A 17,361-nucleotide genomic window follows, 5' to 3' on the forward strand; every position below is an offset into this window, starting at 1 on the left:
CTCTAAGATCTCCTAAAAAATTAAAATTAAAAGGTCAAGTGATGCACAAAGTTTAGAAAAATCATTTAACACATTGCTGGAGTTAAAGTGAATGAACAAGGAAGAAGGTTATCTGTTCAGTTCAAGATTACTTCATCTGTCACCTCCCAGTTTAATGTCCGTTTTCTTACTGGGATCTTGTGTCTCCAGGAAGAATCACTGGTCTGGCGCTCGAGCTCTTGCCAAACTCATCAAACCAAGGAAAGAAAGTTCAAGAGAGAGACCTAAGTCAGTGGGTGACATTACCAACCAGACGATGGAGAACTTGGAAACTTCTGCATCACCATCTTGTACACGTCCCCTGAGAGTACAGCCTGAAAATACAGATACCTATTCAATGGCGTCTGATGAGAGAGACACGGCAAAGACATTCTCCAGTAAAGGTGAGTTGTGTAAATGAACACTTGGAGCAATATCTTGAAAAAAAGTCTCATTGAGCATTGAGTGCATTCTGGCTAGAGAGGATATATCAAATAGGAAATATATGTGTAAACTTTTTCATTAATCCAAACTTCCTCAGCAGTCTCACTGTTTACCCCATCTGGGTTAAATATGTTTGTTTAATCTGGAACAACCGTTGAAAAAACCTACAACTCCTGCATTTTATCAAGGATGTTCATGCATGTGGATTTAAAATATGGATATTTTACCTATGTCTGACAATAGCAGCATAAGAATCTGCCCAAAGGGAGACTCGGCTACTTGCCAAGACATGTGGGAAAATACTTCTCTGTAGGCTGTTGCCACTATTCTGTGTATCTTGGTTATTATCTACAGATCGCCACCTAGAGATGGCTACAAACAGTTGAGATTTTAACCCATGTCTACAGTACAGGCAGTCCCTGGGTTACATACAAGATAGGGTCCAGAGGTTTGTTCTTAGGTTGAATTTGTATGTTAGTCGAAACTGTATATTTTATAATTGAAGTTCTAGGCAATTTTTTTTCTTTTGCCCCACTGACAATGGGAGTTTCAAAATTTTTGCTTTAATTGGGCCAAGGATTATCAATAAAGCTTCATTTCAGACACCTTACAGCTGATCACTGCAGCCTGGGACTATAGTAAAGCATCCAGAGAGCTTCACCAGTGGTCACAGTGGTCTGTAAGTCGGGTGTCCTTAAGTAGGGGACCGCCTGTATGGATAAATTGACAAATGCTTTGTAGAATAGAAACTACCCTCTAAATGGTTTTTGCTGCTGGTTTCTTACAAATCATAATATATATTCTGCATTTAACACTGTTTAATTCATGTAACTCTCACTTCTCTCTTGTCCTGCCTGTCAACCTCCTTATCGATTTAGCCACCCCACGCAAAAAGTTTCCTTTTTTGAAAAACAAGAGTCAAGAGAAGAAGGCGTCACAGAGTCAGCGCCGTTTCTCGGAGCGCCTGCGATTCTGGTCATCTGTAGACATCTCGCCCACTACTCATAAGAGCTCTATGTCTCTCCCGGAGATCAGAGACTTCTGAAGCTCACCATCTGTCATCATCTCTTTTTCTAGAACATACTTCCCTTAATTTATAATTTTTTTATAATATTTATACATTTACCTCACACTTGTCTGTAAGTTGCATATTTACCAAGAAGTAAAAGCGTGAAGATTATTAGACCCCATTCCCTTCTTAAAACTGACACTTTTCCCCATCACCACTGACCAGAAAGAATCTGTCCAGGCAGCGTAAGTCTCACTGTTACCTGCAGCCATGATATATGTGCCTGCGTTGTGCTGCTATGTCACTGTTCGTTATTTGATGTGACAAGGGGAAATATTATTTCATTTCTAGAAGTATTTGTACTGTACTGTGTGGTCCATTATAATCCACTGTAATAATAATGTCAGTAGGAGCCATGTTATGTTTTACACATTATGCTGTTGCATGAGTTATAGCAATAGCAGAAAATATGCAGGGACACGATTGAGTCAGTCCTGTGGTATCGCCTAAAATCAACAGGTCTGGATCTCTATGCTAAGCGTAGTGCTAAACTTCTGCTCACAGCATCAACCACATTATCTATAATAATGATAATAATGTCTTAGCACTGGTAATTCTACATATAGAGAGTTGTCCCTTGGAGATCTGACTCTCAATCTAACTGGTGTTGCAGATGGGCTTCTGCAGCTTCAGCATTTTTTAGTTGGAGAAAGTAGGGGGCTACTGACTTCAGAGATCCCACACTATCCTCCCTAAAGATTGTACAAGATCGTTGCCATCTAACTCTGATTTCAAGGAATGTACTTAGTGCATAGACCTATTTTGGACCGACTCCCAGGAATCGATATTTGGGGGTAGTGACTTTTTGCACTGACTTTTCATAGGAATCCTGTAGGCAGGATGAGAGCCATTAGTCAAGTCCTCACTTGAAAATAAGAAAAACTGCATTGCTCAAGAAGTTGGATCATCTGTTGGGCAATGTGGCTGATTTAATGACTAAAATCCTTCTTGTCGGTTTATAATAGCAGAGAAATATCTATTAATGGTTAACTCTAGGGCAGTGGTCCTCAACCTTTGTAATGCTGTGACCCCGCAATACAGTTACTCATGTTGCGGTGACCCCAAACCATGCAATTTGCAGTAAAAACACAATAAAAGCGTGGCTCCAAAGGCTTTAGGCGACCCCAGTGTTTTGGTCATTCGACCCCTGCTGGGGTCACGACCCGCTGCTCTAGGGTATAAGCTCTTCAAATTTCAGTTTTTTTACATCAGTTATTCTGAGCCAAAACCATCTGAGGAGAATACCCAGTGATGAGGGATAATGAAGAGACTTGCAACTGTTCGGTTTGTTGGGCCACGTCATGCTAGGACTCACAATAACTAATACAAAAAAACTGATGAAGAAAGTGAGGGGTAAGCTCGTCCTGCATCTCTATGTCAATGTTCCACTACATAAAGGTTTAAAGAAATGAAAGAATACTTCTCTTGTCACTCTATGGCTTGGCCAGACATGATTGACCAGACATGACCTTCAACCCCTTTTTTCCAAAAGTTCCCCCAAATGTCCAGTTTCTGCTACCCCCTAACCTGCTTTGCACACTCCCTCTATTAACACAATGTTTAATGTGCGAGTACCTATAATACGTCTAGTTTTCATAGATATACGTTGCATTCTTCAACACATGGAAATGATCATACAGCATGCCCTTCATTTTTCAGAAAGTGATGATTGGATCATTTCTTATCAGGAGACTTTATATTGGGTAGTCTATGCACCCAGCCTTGGCACAATGAAAGAAATATTGTTTTTATTCTTTACTGTGAGATTGAGATCTGTTCATTCAGATTTTGGAAATTGACTGTAGGGACTTTGTAATCTTTATCGGAAACAGGTTAATACTTTTCAGCACCTTCTTACAGTGTGTGGTGTGATAGTAAGAAATCTCACACTCTTATGGTTTTACATTTCTGATACTTAGAAAGTCTTAAAATTTAGGTACACAAATTCAGCTCTACAATATCACACAACAGATTCCATTATTTTCCAAAAACTAGGCCAAAACTAAAAAGGCACTCTGTTGTATAGGGTGTGCTAGGAATTCCCAGATTAATAGAAAACTATATTTGCTTCTCTAACATCATTACAGATGCTTATCCCCCCTGGCAATATGTTTTCACATACCTGAATGCTCCACTCCAAAAAACTGCCAAATTTCTGCTTCTACAGAGGTGGTCACACATTCTGATGATCAATTCATTTGATTAGATTCACCTAGCAGATACTTCTAATTCCTATAGATGGATGCAGTGTGGGTATACTTGGGGGCCAGTTAGATCTTCAGAATTTTCCATCCGTTATTCTGCGCCAAAACCTGTTGAGACCAAACAAATGCAACTCCTTATAAAAGTAAAGTATAATGGAAAGAATACCACCTATTCTATGTGTTCAACCACACTTGGTTTTTGATGAAAAAAATAGAACACCTAACAGAGATGTGAACTGACGCTTAGTTACGCACACTGGGGGAGATTTAATATAGTGTAGGTCTAAAGACCAGTGTCAGACTCCACAGTCTTATTCTGTCTAATTTATCTGTAGTAGAACTTCCTACTTTAGAGCAGCTATTAGTTGGTCTAGTTAACATCAAAATTTTCTGGTGCTCAGATTGCATTTTCTGTCGCCTGGGCTAGGCCATGCCCCTTTTTCTGTAGATCACACGCCATTTCGGAAATGTTTGGAAAACTTCCTGAAAATGGTTTAAAACCCTCAAAATAAATGTGGTGCACAGAAATTATGTCAGAATTCTGGCCTAGACAGGTTGATAAATCTCCCCACTCTTTCTGCATTTTGACCTACTTCTTGATAAACAAGTAAGGAAACATAATAATTTGTTGTTACTCCTGTGAGCTAAATTTACCTAATTTCACAACTGGTCTATTTTTTTTTTAAATTTAGTTTTTTAAATTCTGTAAAACCTCAGAATTAATGGATATCATTTCTTTCACATAAGAAGTTAAACACTTCTTAAATACCTGTGCAAGACGTTTTAGCCTAGAAGAACATGCACAGTACGACAAAAGTGCGTCGCAAAGCCCTTAGTAAATGTGCCCCTATGTCTTGTGCTGAGGGCATAGTCAATAAAATGTGTGTACAAATTTAAGTGACATTAAGTAGACATTTCATTACAGTGTAGGGCTTCTAGCCGCCCCACTAGCTGATGCAATAATTTTCAAGAATGCTTAGGATTTTTATTTTTTTGCCACAAGTCGATGTTTCCCGTGTCCTGTCTCTGACGTTGTTTCCCCAGTGTGAAGTGTATAACGCGCTGCTTGAAATTTTGCATTGCTTAATCCGTACCAAGGCCTGATGCAGCGCATAGAGGATCTGACCAACTAGTGCAATGTGGAAACCAAAGGGGGTTCCATTGAACTGTGATTTGCTGGCTTTCGAATGTAGAAGCAAATGATGGTCCCCATAATAAGATTTAAAAAATGCATGAAAAAATTATTTCCGTTACATAATTTTAAAAATATATTGTTTTTCAATACACTTATCTGTCTGCATCCACTGTGCGCTGTGTCAGGGCTTCTTGTTATCGCTCTATGTACAATCTACTTACTAGAATCTGTGTGCTTTGATTTTAGTCAACGTTGTTCCCAAGCTGAATAGGATGTCTTATCATGGAGGAAGCAGTGAGGAGGTGGAGGGCTCAGAGCGGGCTTCTCGCTTAAGGAGGATAGAACCTGGGTCCAGAGCCTTCTCCACTTCTGCAATTCACCTGAGCCCAGCAGCAAGCCTGAGGTCACAGCAGCCTGGCAGACCGAAAGGTAAGTGTCCATTTGGTAGGAGCAGAGGTTGGAGTTTTCATCTTTATGCAGTAATAAACACAGTGATGTCATGTACAGCGATAATAAATATAGTGATTTCACAGTACAGTGATAGTATACACAGTGATGTTACCGTACAGGGATATTGTACACTGTGATATCATAGTACAGCGAACATAGTATACTCAGTGATGGTACAATACAGGGATATCGATCTCGGTGATTTCACAAAATACTAGTAATACCGATTATACAAAGATATTAAACACAATGTCGCAACAAAAGGGGTTAATAGATACACACAGTTCTGTAATAAAAACCTGGTTGAGCTAAGTAAAAATATTTCTGAGCTGATATGGGCCCCTTTGATTTATGATTCCATTGTTGCTGCTATGCTTTTTACCATGAGTTACACCCATGTCTGTATGTATCTACCAAATGGATGCAATATTGTACACCCAGCACTCTTACACGATGGTTGTGTCCCCTGTTCTTCCTTATCTACTGACCGCCTAGTTTTGGAGAAATTCGTCTTTTAAAGTGGGCTTGTGATACAATACTTCATCCATGCAGTAGATTTCCTTTAATCCTAAATTGTCATCAAATAGTAAAGATATGAGGTTTGTACTTTCCTCATGTGCTTTTTAAGGTGAAACCTGTTACTTATTTTTTTACAGTTTTTTTTTTATAAGACTTTGTATAAAATTTTAAATTTTTGATGTTTAGGTTTCAATTCTGATGATAACATCTATGACCAGTTACCGGATCATGACGCTGACCATGCTGGACTTCGTGGTAATTTTTTTTTTTTTTTTTTTTTTTTTTAAATCTGTGTTTTTTTGTTTTTCTACAAACATCAGGAATGGATCTATTCACTAATCAACATTCCAAATTTATCGGTGCACATGATACACAGACTATACCTGAAGATTTTTTTTCTCCCATTTATTGAAATATATTTCTTTTCAGTCCCTCGGCCCAACAATCTAGAGAACAGCAGAAACCAGTCCACCAGCAGCTCACCACTGACACTAAAAGGTAAGTGAACCCCAATGTATCCGCAAAGCATAATCTAGACAGGAAAAGAAGTATGTGTATCTGCAACAAATTCTTAGCAGTGAAACCTACTAGGTGGTTATATTAAAAATTATATAGAAATTTTGGATTTTTATCAGGGCCGTAACCAGGAAAGGCAGAGCCCCATAGCAGACTTCTGAATGTAGGACCCCTACCCCTTCAGAAAATATACATACTTGTATGTTTATACATTTATACACTTATGTGCACACATTTATGCACTGATAAATTTATACACTAATCATGCATTTATACACTTACATAGATCTGTCCCAGTAGCTGCTGACCACATCAGGGAAGTACAAAGCAGGAATTAAAAATGCGAGATCCCTAGTCCTGTCATTCTGCTGTCCTCTCCTCTCCCCTGACATTTCTTATATGGGCTGCTGATTCATGCTGTGAACTATGGAAGATCTGCACTCTTATATACATATACTATGTACATATTTCTGTACAATGTGCAACATAATATGTGGTGCACATCCTCCATTCTTCAGTGTGTCAGGATGGATAATGGGGCCCCCTGCAAGTACTATTAAAGAGGACCTGTAATCAGGTACAGAATACTGCATGTTTTTCATTTGCCATGTCTACACATTCTAGAGTCTGTTGGGAATTCTGCAGTTAAAAAGGACCAGTCACCAAGGGTTGACAGATTTTAAAGAATGTAATTTAGAATGTTGTACTTGATGACATATCCTTTATATAAAATAATAACTGTGAAACTTTAAATTTGTGAACATGGCCGAGTACACAGTATTTAAACAGTATGTAAATGCCTGAAGAATTAAAGAGAACCCGTCATGCAAAATAACCCCCTTAATCAAAATATATTTTCATAAACTGCCATTAGAGAGCATTACCTCTATCCCTTCATTGTCCCTCTACATGCCTGTAAACTTAAGCAATGAGATCCTAAAGCTGAATGCAAATGACCTGTGAAAAGTCCAATGAGTCATTAGCATATTTGTGCTGTCCAGCTTATTCATGAGTGGGAGGCAAAGACACACCCCCAGTGCTTGACTGACAGCCTGTATAGTGATGCGAGGCTGTATAATGATGCGATGGCTGCTCCATGTGCTTGCTGGTGGCCACTCCCCCTGCAGCCTTTGTGTGCATGTGTGTGTGTATAGGAGAGATACAACAGCTCCAGGATGCAGCCATGTTATAGCAGAACATGTCAGGTACTTGTGTAGCTGATGTCTGTGTCTCTGTGTATTAGGAGGATGCAGCATGTCAGCAGATACACTAGCAATGCTTTACTACACATCACACAGAGACATGAGCAGGGGGAGGAGAGGGGAGGGGTAACAGGGGTGACATCACTGCCTCTGACCATGTGACCAGCCTCATTAACATAATAAAGAATAGATGATTTTATAATGATTAATGTATGAAATGACTAGATGAAGGCTGGGATGGGATCCTTGTGAGCTGCTCCAACAGGTAGTAGTGACAGAACGAGTGACACCGACCTGATGACAGGTGTCCTTTAAGTCTACAAATAAATATGGTATTGTATATGGTATATGACATGACTGAGAATCAACATGTTTATTAGTATTTTATCCTAAAAATTTTTTATTTTTTTTCTATTTTTTGGGGTTTCCCTCCAGGAAGACCAGAGAGTATGAGCAGTGATGATTTCATCCCCACCAAAGAAGCTGCAATGTTACCTAGAGATAGCTTTGTCAGCCGCACCAGCTCTACCCTACCGGGCTCCGGCAATAAACCAGAAGTAGCTTCTAACCGAAATAGCCTGGTGTCCCACAGTGCTGAGAGGAGACCACCAAGCCATGCCCAGCTAAGGCCACGATCAGGGTCTCCGGGCAGTGAGATGGTGACCTTGGAAGAATTTCTGGAAGAAAGTAATAAGATCCCTCCACCCAGTGTAAGTATCTGGATAAGTTACTACTGCCCAGGCAAACTAATAATGAAAGTGCAGCATCTAGGCTCACTCAAAAAGGCAACGCTTCTCCTAAATTTAGCCTCTTACACCTTATTTTTTTTTATAAAAGCATTTTTGTATCGGCAGAACCCCTGGGATTAAAAAGCTTCTGTAGTTGCAAAAGTAAACCACATCGCCACTTGTAATTTGTGTATTGAGGTTAGTTAACTCCTCAAATACTTTGGACTTTACTTCAGCAACATATACATAGCTTCTTTTACAAGATAGCTTGCTCCCCCCAAATGGCCTGATGAAATGCACTGCTGCATGGCACTGTCAAAAATACAGAACTTGGGGTAATAACATCTCCCGCTTGTGCTCTAGGCACATATCAAGAGGGAAGCAGCGTTCTGTTTCTACAGCCTAAGAGTTAAACGAAGAGTAGCAGAATAGCATTTATACATCTTTTCTCTAGATGACCTGTAAACTAAAAATACAGTTTTGGAGTTAATTTTTTTCTGTTTATGGGAGGTTGATGATCTTTGCTCTTCGCCCCAATTTCTCCTTCAGCATCGCCACAGTATAACTGACAGCGAGCTCATCACCCTTCAAGAGTTTCTATTAGAGGCCGATTCCCTCCACCCTTCTTCTCCTTCCCCTTCTCCCACGTTTCACCTCAAAGAACCTCCAGAGTCATCGTCAGGAACGTCTACGCCATCTATAGACTACGCATGGAGGCAACACGCAGATCAGGCCAACAGAAGAGCAACCTCGCTATATATCCCCAGGGTATTCTGCTGCAATTATCTGTCCCCTTAGCCTCTTTATTTCTTCTTTTCACCCCTCCGACTAACAACCACTATGTGATGTTTTGGAGCAGCATTCATTAACCCCCTGGGACATTCACCTGTGGGAGTCTGTTATCTACATGTGCACGTTAATAAAATGGGATGGTACAAGGTGGATATCTAATCTTCACACTGTGCAGGCTCCATTACCTAACTCTCTGATGTATGTTTAAACATTCCTGACATATTTTTGTTGGAAAGGTTTTAAGAATTTATTATAAATCAAGGATATTTATGTTTGATAGAAAGAATTGTGGTAATATACTGACAGGCAGCAGACTGGGTCATCAGTTACCACTTTGCAAGTTAATTTGTTTTTCCTTTATCTACGTTCCTGAGCTGCTAGTCGAGGGACATCTCTTTTGTACAAATGACCAAATGGTTAATCTCTGCCGTCTAGTATGGCCAAGTACAACACACCAGACAATAGTTATTGCCTATACACCTAGTGGTTTGTGCCATGTGGCTAACAATATGTCCAGCAAACACCACAATACAGGTAGAATCTTCGTAGGGCATAAGAAACCGAGATCGAAATCGAAATGGTTTACTTTCAGCAGAGCAGACAGAAGAGAATCAGATTAATTAATTAATTTATCATATTTTACATTCTATGGCTTAAATTGATCTTCAAAGGGAATCAACCATTAGAAAAAAATTAAATAGAAATACTCCCCTCCGCTCCTCCTTTCTTCGCTAGTCTTGACACTTTGGGGTAACCTAGAAAAGAAACTTATAATTGGCAGCCCTGTGCTCCGGGCTGCTAATTATTCACTTCCCCACTGGGAGAGGGAGGTGTGGGGGGCTGCTATTTATAAGTTTGTTTTCTAAGTGATCACAGCTTGTCAAAACTGATGGACTGTACTGGAATCAACATCAAGAGGAGTGGGGGGGAGTACAGTGTTTTTTTCTGTTTGTTTGGGGTTTTTTTAATGGTTGATTTCTTTTAAAGGTCAATTTAAGCCATAGTATGTAAATGATGATAAATTCTTTTGAACATTATGTTTACAGAGCTCTTTTCACACTAAAGCTTTAGTGGAATCAGTATTTTTGAGTTACCGTTGGTGCAGAACTTAGTGCAGTCTGGAGTGTTGAAAAATTACCATAATACTGCGACTGACCAATCTTTTTATAATTTGCAGGATCCATCAAGTGGTAGAGATGATATGTTGGAAGATTATTTCAAGAAGCAAAGTGAATCTTCTCACTTTGGAGGCCCACCTGTCCAGATTGGTTACAGAGATGTACAATCTGCACCACCAAACCATGTTAATCTATCAGCCAAATTATCAGGAGATGTTGGAGATGTCAAATCTGCAAGGCCTGGCCAATATGTCAAGCCAAATCTGCGACCAATAGATTCCACAATTAACCAATCTGCTTCACTTCGACAACCTCAAATTCACCAGCCTGTCCTCACATCTAGGCAAGTTCCTGAGCCTCAGCAACCAGGTAGGAGCACCTCATTGAACAGGGCTTTTAGTCTGGCAACTGCAGATCTTCTCAAAGCTAATGGTCCAGACCAGAACCTTATGGAGAAACCAGATTTGGAAAGCCCTATGTTGAAAGACTTTAGTAGTCACATCCTCAGATCATCTACACCTACTGGCTCCCCTAGAGACAGACCACAATCAGCCAGGATTTCCAACCCATCAAGAAATGATGATTTGCGCACCCGGTCTTTAGATACACGACGCTTGTCACTGGCTGTGTCTAGAGAAGATAAGACACTACAACCAGCCCTGTCTACAATGTCGTTACAACAGCCTTGTACCTCTGCCCAGACTTCTGGTAGAGGCAGGCCCAAACCCATCTCTCGATATGGAGAAGTGGCCATGGTTTCACCAGTAAGACCGATATCCAGCATCCCTGAGGTGGAAAGCCAAACGGCTGCTGTTAATCTTCAAACACCAAACAAATCTGACTGCCATTCCCCACCAACTACTGAAAATGATCCTAACAAAACCTCCCCAAAAAGTACTCCTGCCTCCCCAGACCCTACTGCTGATCCACAGACTGTCTGGTATGAATATGGTTGTGTCTGATTTGCTGAATAAAGATTGGACTTTTGGGGTGTGATATGAAGATGTAAGAATATGTAACTCTTGTATATTTGCTTTTTAGCTGTCTCTGTCAGAATCATTATTGATATCCTCAGCACATGAAACGTGTTGGAAATAATCTAATACCTGTGCGGTGCACAAGTCTTCATATTATATAGACCTTCAATTCCCCTTTCTTCTTTCCCCCTAGTACTTACAGTGTTGTCTAGTATTTGCACAGGATTATATATGCACTGTTATTACTACTGATTCTTACTGCAGTCACTCCCTGCTGCTTAGAAAGTGGAAGCACACAGGTCTTAGCAGGTAGTTAACCTTAAGCTTTAAAGGGATCTCCTCTAATTTAGTCCCTAGTAATTAAAGGACATCTACCACCAGGATGAAGGATTGTAAACCAAGCACACTGACATACTGGTGGGTGCCCCCTCTGTCGGGATCTGCTATACAGTTAGCTTCTTATGCCCTTGTTTTTAAGAAAAAAAGGCTTTGAAAATTATGCAAAGAAAAGTGCGGGCTCCAGACTCCATTAACACCTATGGTGTCAGTGTGCTTGGTTTACAACCCTTGATCCTGGAGGTATATGTCCTTTAAATATATGTAACTTTGTAAATGTGGCCTCCCCTCTGTGCCCTGCTGCTGATAACACTTAAATTGCACTTTTTCCATGCCTCATACAAATGTAAAACCTACAGTCTGTTATAGCGATTAAGATTAATCCATTATATTTATATGTAAATAAAAACTGGATTAATTTATTGAAATGATTCACTACTGAAAATTTGCAATTGAGAGCAAATTGCCTGTGACATAATGGCACATGCTGGGCTGTATACCGGGCCATCCTCTTGTAATAACATAGCCAATATTGGGGGCAGTGGACTTACTGTATACTCCATTGCACATCAGGAATATTTTTTGGCCTTTACTACTGCTGTCTAAATGCATTTCTATCTAATGGTCATACACATATGTATATTGATTATGCTATGAGGGTTATAGCAATGTATTCTTACTACTGAACCAGAAATGGGGTCAAGAACAAATGCCATAGTTTTAACCTATTAAAAATGTAATGGACATTTAACAGAAATGAATGACTTTGCTCTAATGGTCTTACACTGGTCCTAAATGGTCACTAACTTTTCAACTAGACTAGTTTCTTATTTTCACTTGTAATATTGATTCATGCAAAGTGCTTCTCTCTCCACTTACTTTACTCTTATCTCCCACTTTACCTCCTAATTTGCTTTGCTCCTTGAAATGTTAGATTACACTGAGCACTAAGGATTACAGATTCACATACACTAGAGATTAGAGCTGCTGGCAAATGAAGACTACAAGTCATCTAATGACCAGACAGTGAAACTTCTCATGTACAAACCATGGGCTACTGACTTCTGCACAATTTGTTATATTACATTTGCTTTAATTGTTGCACTTCATTTATACTTGATATTCTTCTGCTGTCCTGTACCAAGGCATTTTGGGAGTGCACATAGTAAGATATCAGCTGGTATTAAGATGAAATTACACTCTTTTTCCAATAGTAAATAAGGAGTAATGAGAGAGTGAACTTTGTATCTCTGCTCCAGGCAGATGTTATATATTTCATATTAAAGGCACAGATCTCACTTCCATAAATATAGTTCTTCTGGGCAGAAAATAATTCCAGACTTTCTGGACTATGAAATGCTGCATCACCTTCTCTGCTTTTAAAGTGCTGGCACTGTCTTACAGAGCGCTTGAGGCACATGCGCTGGTTGACAAGCTGGGCATGCTTGGCATTTCTATCAGCTGAGGGTCACAAGTGCAGGGGGGTGGATGAAGGGAGTGGCAGCATTGAGCAAGAATTGAAAGGCAAGAGGCATGCCAGAGCAGTGCTGCAGGAGTAAAGGCTCAATTATGTAATTTTTCATTTTTGGAATGACTGGATTATTATGCATGAATGTTTAGATTTATTCTGTGGGGCCCTGTTTTGGTGTGTGATGATCTTTCTCTGTTGTTTCTGTTGAGAATACTAAATCAAAGTTTTGTCTTCTATTCATGTCTATTGGTGCAGTGCTCCCTTTGGCAGCATTGTACAGGCAGCAGTTAATGAATTTCGGCTGCACTGCTCTATTGTCCACTTTGCTGTGATCCTGCTGTGGCATGTAAGAGTAAAGGGGTTGGCCACCCAGATTATACTTCCTCCTTCGGCTATCACAGAGGGGGAGATGCATAAAGTAATGACTGCATTGCCCCCTCCATCTGCCAGAAGCTAGCAGACTTGGGACGGCACAGAAAGTCCTATTGCACATCATGTGACCCTCTGTTCCCGGGAACAACACTGAAAGTTTGCCATGATAAGTGGCATTGAATACTATATTAGCATCTTAGGCTTACCCTGGTAAAGTTTTTTTCATAAGTGGCCAACCCCTTTTGAGTAGTCCCCTTGTTCTGTACATATGATGTAAATTATTGATTTTGTACATCTTTCTTCTGTAAATATATATTTGTATTTGTAATTATTTCAATGAACCTGCTTGATAACCTGTCACCCAGACATGGCATAATTGGCCAAAACTTAGTGTAACAATGGTGCTACTTACGGCCATATTGTATAACAATGCGCATTGCAGGGGTTTTGTTACAATGTAATGTTCCATTGCACCTCACGATTATAGCCAGTAAATGCTGTTCGCCAACTGATCATTATATGGCAGATTTGGACCTCTCCTGTGATTTTTTTTTTTTCTCCTCATGTATTCAGCATTGTAATTAAAGTATGGAAAACCGCTCAGTGTTTGTACTATGGCAATAAATGTGAGCTTTCTGATACTTGCCTTTTGTATTCATTTACTCAGCCTCTTAGTAAGATTATAGATTTAAAAAAAAATAAAGTTTTATCCCTGTTTATAAAAAGATTACTGCTGCAAATATAAAAAAAAACAGTCATTCCTCAGTCTAGTGTAGATTTCTAGAAACTGATTACTGGTTGGCACCATTTAATATTACACCACCTACTCATTCTTATGGTATTAGTAGTTGCACTAGTAAAAACAGATTCTCACCTGTGTACAAAGACCATTACTAGTACTCCCAATGTCCTTCTGGTCTTTGTATACACTATGCCACAATATTGCCATCTCCCATGACTGAAGTCACCCACTGGGGGACCGTAGGGTGCAGAAGGGGTGTCTGCTGCCAGAATTCTCCAAACACAACCTCCCATTGGCATATGCCGCTATGGTTTTTCTCCTTCACCACCAAAGAGAGGGATCCACCCTTCGACCATGGTAACCCTGAGCCTCCAAGGACTCCTACTCCAGTATACTGATTCCCTAGCGTGGTGAGCGGAAGATGTACCCAAAAAAGTTACATGAAAAACTCACCATAGAGATTGTAGAATGTGCAGTTGTAAATTGCCCTCCTAATTATGAAAAAAGAACTTCTAGTTCATGACACAAATCAGACAGTTAGTTCTTTCTCTTTGCAGGAAGAAATAAGGGGGAAAAATACCCCTGAAAATGCCCATTCCACCAGAGCACTTGCCACCTCTTAGGGCGAATGTAGAAACCTTTCCATTGAACAAATTTGTCAGGCTGCTTCATGGTCTTCTCCTCACAGCTTTTTTGAAGCACTACAGGCTAAATGTGGTGGGTTCTGCTGGTTTCAGAAGGGTCCTCTCTGTTATCCCTTCTTAATTTTTCATTCTCTGTAAATCTCTCTGGTGGTGCCGTCGTGGTAAAGGGGAAAACGGCAAAGTAGTTACTCACCGGCAATGATTTTTTTACTCGAACCACGACGGCACCAGATATTGTCCAACCCTGGTGTACTTATTTTTCTTATCTTGGTGTCTGTGTCACGGATGTCGCAGGAAAAAAAAATTGATGACCTTATAATTAAACATACTAACCAATACGGCTCTTCCAAAGTCTCTGAAAACACTGCTGAGATATAGGAAGAGCTTTTTTTATATGCTGAGGTTTCCTGTCCCTGTGGGGGGGAGATTTCCTGTCCTCTTGTGGTGCTGTCATGGTTGAGGAAACATCATTACCTGTGAGTAACTACTGTTTTTCAAAATTAGATCACAGAGCAACTAAGAGACATTTTTAATCCCTGTCAAAAGGTTAAACTTTTTTATTCTTAGTTTATAGAACTGTAGAACTGGACTTCGTAGTGGCCCCATTTACCAATTTGGTAGCATTGACATAAAAAAACAAAAAAAAATGTTGTCACAGGAATGGTGGTTGTTTTATACAGAAAAATCATATATATGGTACGATAAGTCTTCAGACCCCTTAAACTTTTTCACTTTGTTTCATTCCAGCTAATTAGATCAACAAAGTTGTTTCTTTTACTAACTAATGTACACTCTGCTCCTCATCTTGACAGAAAAAAATGAAATGTAGATATTTTTGCTAACTTACTAAACAAGAAAAACTGAAATATCACATGGTCAGAAGTATTCAGACCCTTTGAGGAGAAGCACAGGGTGGCATGGTGGCTGAGTGGTGAGCATTGCAATCTTGCAGTGCTGGGACCTGGGTTCAAGTCCCACCCAGGTCAACATCTGCAAAGAGTCTTTATTTTCTCTCCATGTTTGCGTGGTTTTCCTCTCTGTCCTCCGGTTTCCTCCCACACTCCAAAACATACTGGTAGGTGGATTAGATTGTGAGCCCCATTGGGGGCAGGGACCAATTTGGCAAGCTCTGTGCAGTGCTGCATAATCTGTGTGCACTAGAAGCAGCTTTTGAGCTAGTACAGCCATGAGTATCTTGGGAATGATCCTCTGCCATTCTTCCTTGCAGATCCTCTCCAGTTCCCTCAGGTTGGATGGTGAATGTTGGTAGACAGCCAACCAGTCGTCCCATCGTTGCAGCTGAAAAGCACCCCCATAGCAACAGTAGCCAAACTGCCAGTGTGGTGGAGGACCCAGGGGCCCAACCTTTACTCTGACCCTTCCTGCAGAGTTAACAGTGGCATAGTGCAGTTGGCTCTGTAATAGAGAAGCCAGCTGACTACACCGTGCTCCACTGCAGTACTCAACTGTTTCTGAGGATGCAGATAGGGTTGATATGGGAGAATGTTACTAGAAAAGCGATACCCCTGTCCCTCCGCAAACCCGGGGGACGTTCGAGCCCAGGCCAAAAGATCTTTTGACATAGCGAAACCCTTGGTGAAGAGTGACCACAATGAACATCTCTGACTTTGGCAGATTCAGAACATTTGCTCTTAACTTTGATGGGATATGTGTATTATTTCATGTAATTAACAAATCCTTTCTGGTTGCTTAGGTGCAGTAGTAGAGAATAAAGGATTATTATTTTTAAAGGACACCTGCTCTGTCTGTTGAATATTTTTTATTGGATATTAAATCTTTTCCATGTCCTTTAAAATGTTCTTCCAAAAATACTCTACTTGGATGACATCAGAAGGACTCAGGATAATTATTGTAAAAAGTTAAATTTATTGTCATCGTCCAGGTTTCAGAATGCAGAATACTTGTACAGATCATTAGAAATTATGTTCTGGGGAAGGTATGATCATCTTCTGTTGGTCTTTCTTCTTCCATCTCTACATCCACATCTTGTGTCCTTAAGTCTCCTCCATATGTCCGCATGCAAGTGCGAGCTTGGTGTGTGTAAAGGATATGTTCAACCCCCCCCCCCCGCCCCCCTTGAAGAGGGTTCACTTTTAAAGTCTACACTCCTATAGAGTTACATTGTAGGTTAAATCCATCCATTCGGCTTGTTCACATCCATATATGGTAACATCCTTGGTGAGAAAGTGATGTTTCTCCTGTTACCCCTCCCCTCTCCTCCCCCTGCTCATGTCTTTGTGTAATGTATAGTAAAGCCTTGCTACTGTCTGTGCTTTACCTGCTGACATGTGTGAGACACAGACGTCAGCTACATAAGTACCTGACATGTTCTGCTATACACATGTGTGAGACACAGACATCAGCTACGCAAGTACATGACATGTTCTGCTATACACATGTTCTGCTATACACATGTGTGAGAAACAGACATCAGCTACACAAGTACCTGACATGTTCTGCTACACACATGTTTGAGACACAGACATCAGCTACACAAGTACCTGACATGTTCTGCTCCTATACACATGTGAGAGACACAGACAACAGCTACACAAGTACCTGACATGTTCTGCTATACATATGTGTGAGACACAGACATCAGC

At 40.3% G+C, this 17,361-nt stretch overlaps 1 protein-coding gene and 1 long non-coding RNA gene across 4 annotated transcripts in view; one reads left to right on the plus strand and one right to left on the minus strand.

Moving 5' to 3' along the window:
- The window catches only part of CCDC88C (coiled-coil domain containing 88C), a 55,031-nt gene extending 41,036 nt beyond the window's left edge, over positions 1-13,995 (plus strand). Inside the window, exons 25-31 of one of the 3 annotated variants that reach the window (XM_072116663.1) lie at positions 190-422; positions 5,117-5,299; positions 6,026-6,094; positions 6,269-6,337; positions 7,993-8,267; positions 8,835-9,053; positions 10,255-13,995. In XM_072116663.1, coding sequence (XP_071972764.1) covers positions 190-422; positions 5,117-5,299; positions 6,026-6,094; positions 6,269-6,337; positions 7,993-8,267; positions 8,835-9,053; positions 10,255-11,157 — 1,951 coding nt within the window. In that variant the 3' untranslated portion in view covers positions 11,158-13,995. Of the gene's footprint in view, positions 1-189; positions 423-1,340; positions 1,711-5,116; positions 5,300-6,025; positions 6,095-6,268; positions 6,338-7,992; positions 8,268-8,834; positions 9,054-10,254 lie in introns of those variants that run through there. The other 2 variants (XM_072116664.1, XM_072116665.1) reach the window with 2 other exon arrangements.
- On the minus strand, positions 52-5,338 carry LOC140070311 (uncharacterized). Its single transcript, XR_011848898.1, has 3 exons — positions 5,092-5,338; positions 3,654-3,843; positions 52-353 (listed from the first exon to the last, which is right to left on the minus strand). It is a non-coding gene; the product is annotated as an uncharacterized lncRNA (long non-coding RNA).
- Positions 13,996-17,361: the final 3,366 nt, after the last annotated feature.

Source organism: Engystomops pustulosus, chromosome 7 (genome assembly GCF_040894005.1).
Source record: "Engystomops pustulosus chromosome 7, aEngPut4.maternal, whole genome shotgun sequence".
Taxonomy (NCBI): Eukaryota; Metazoa; Chordata; class Amphibia; order Anura; family Leptodactylidae; genus Engystomops; species Engystomops pustulosus.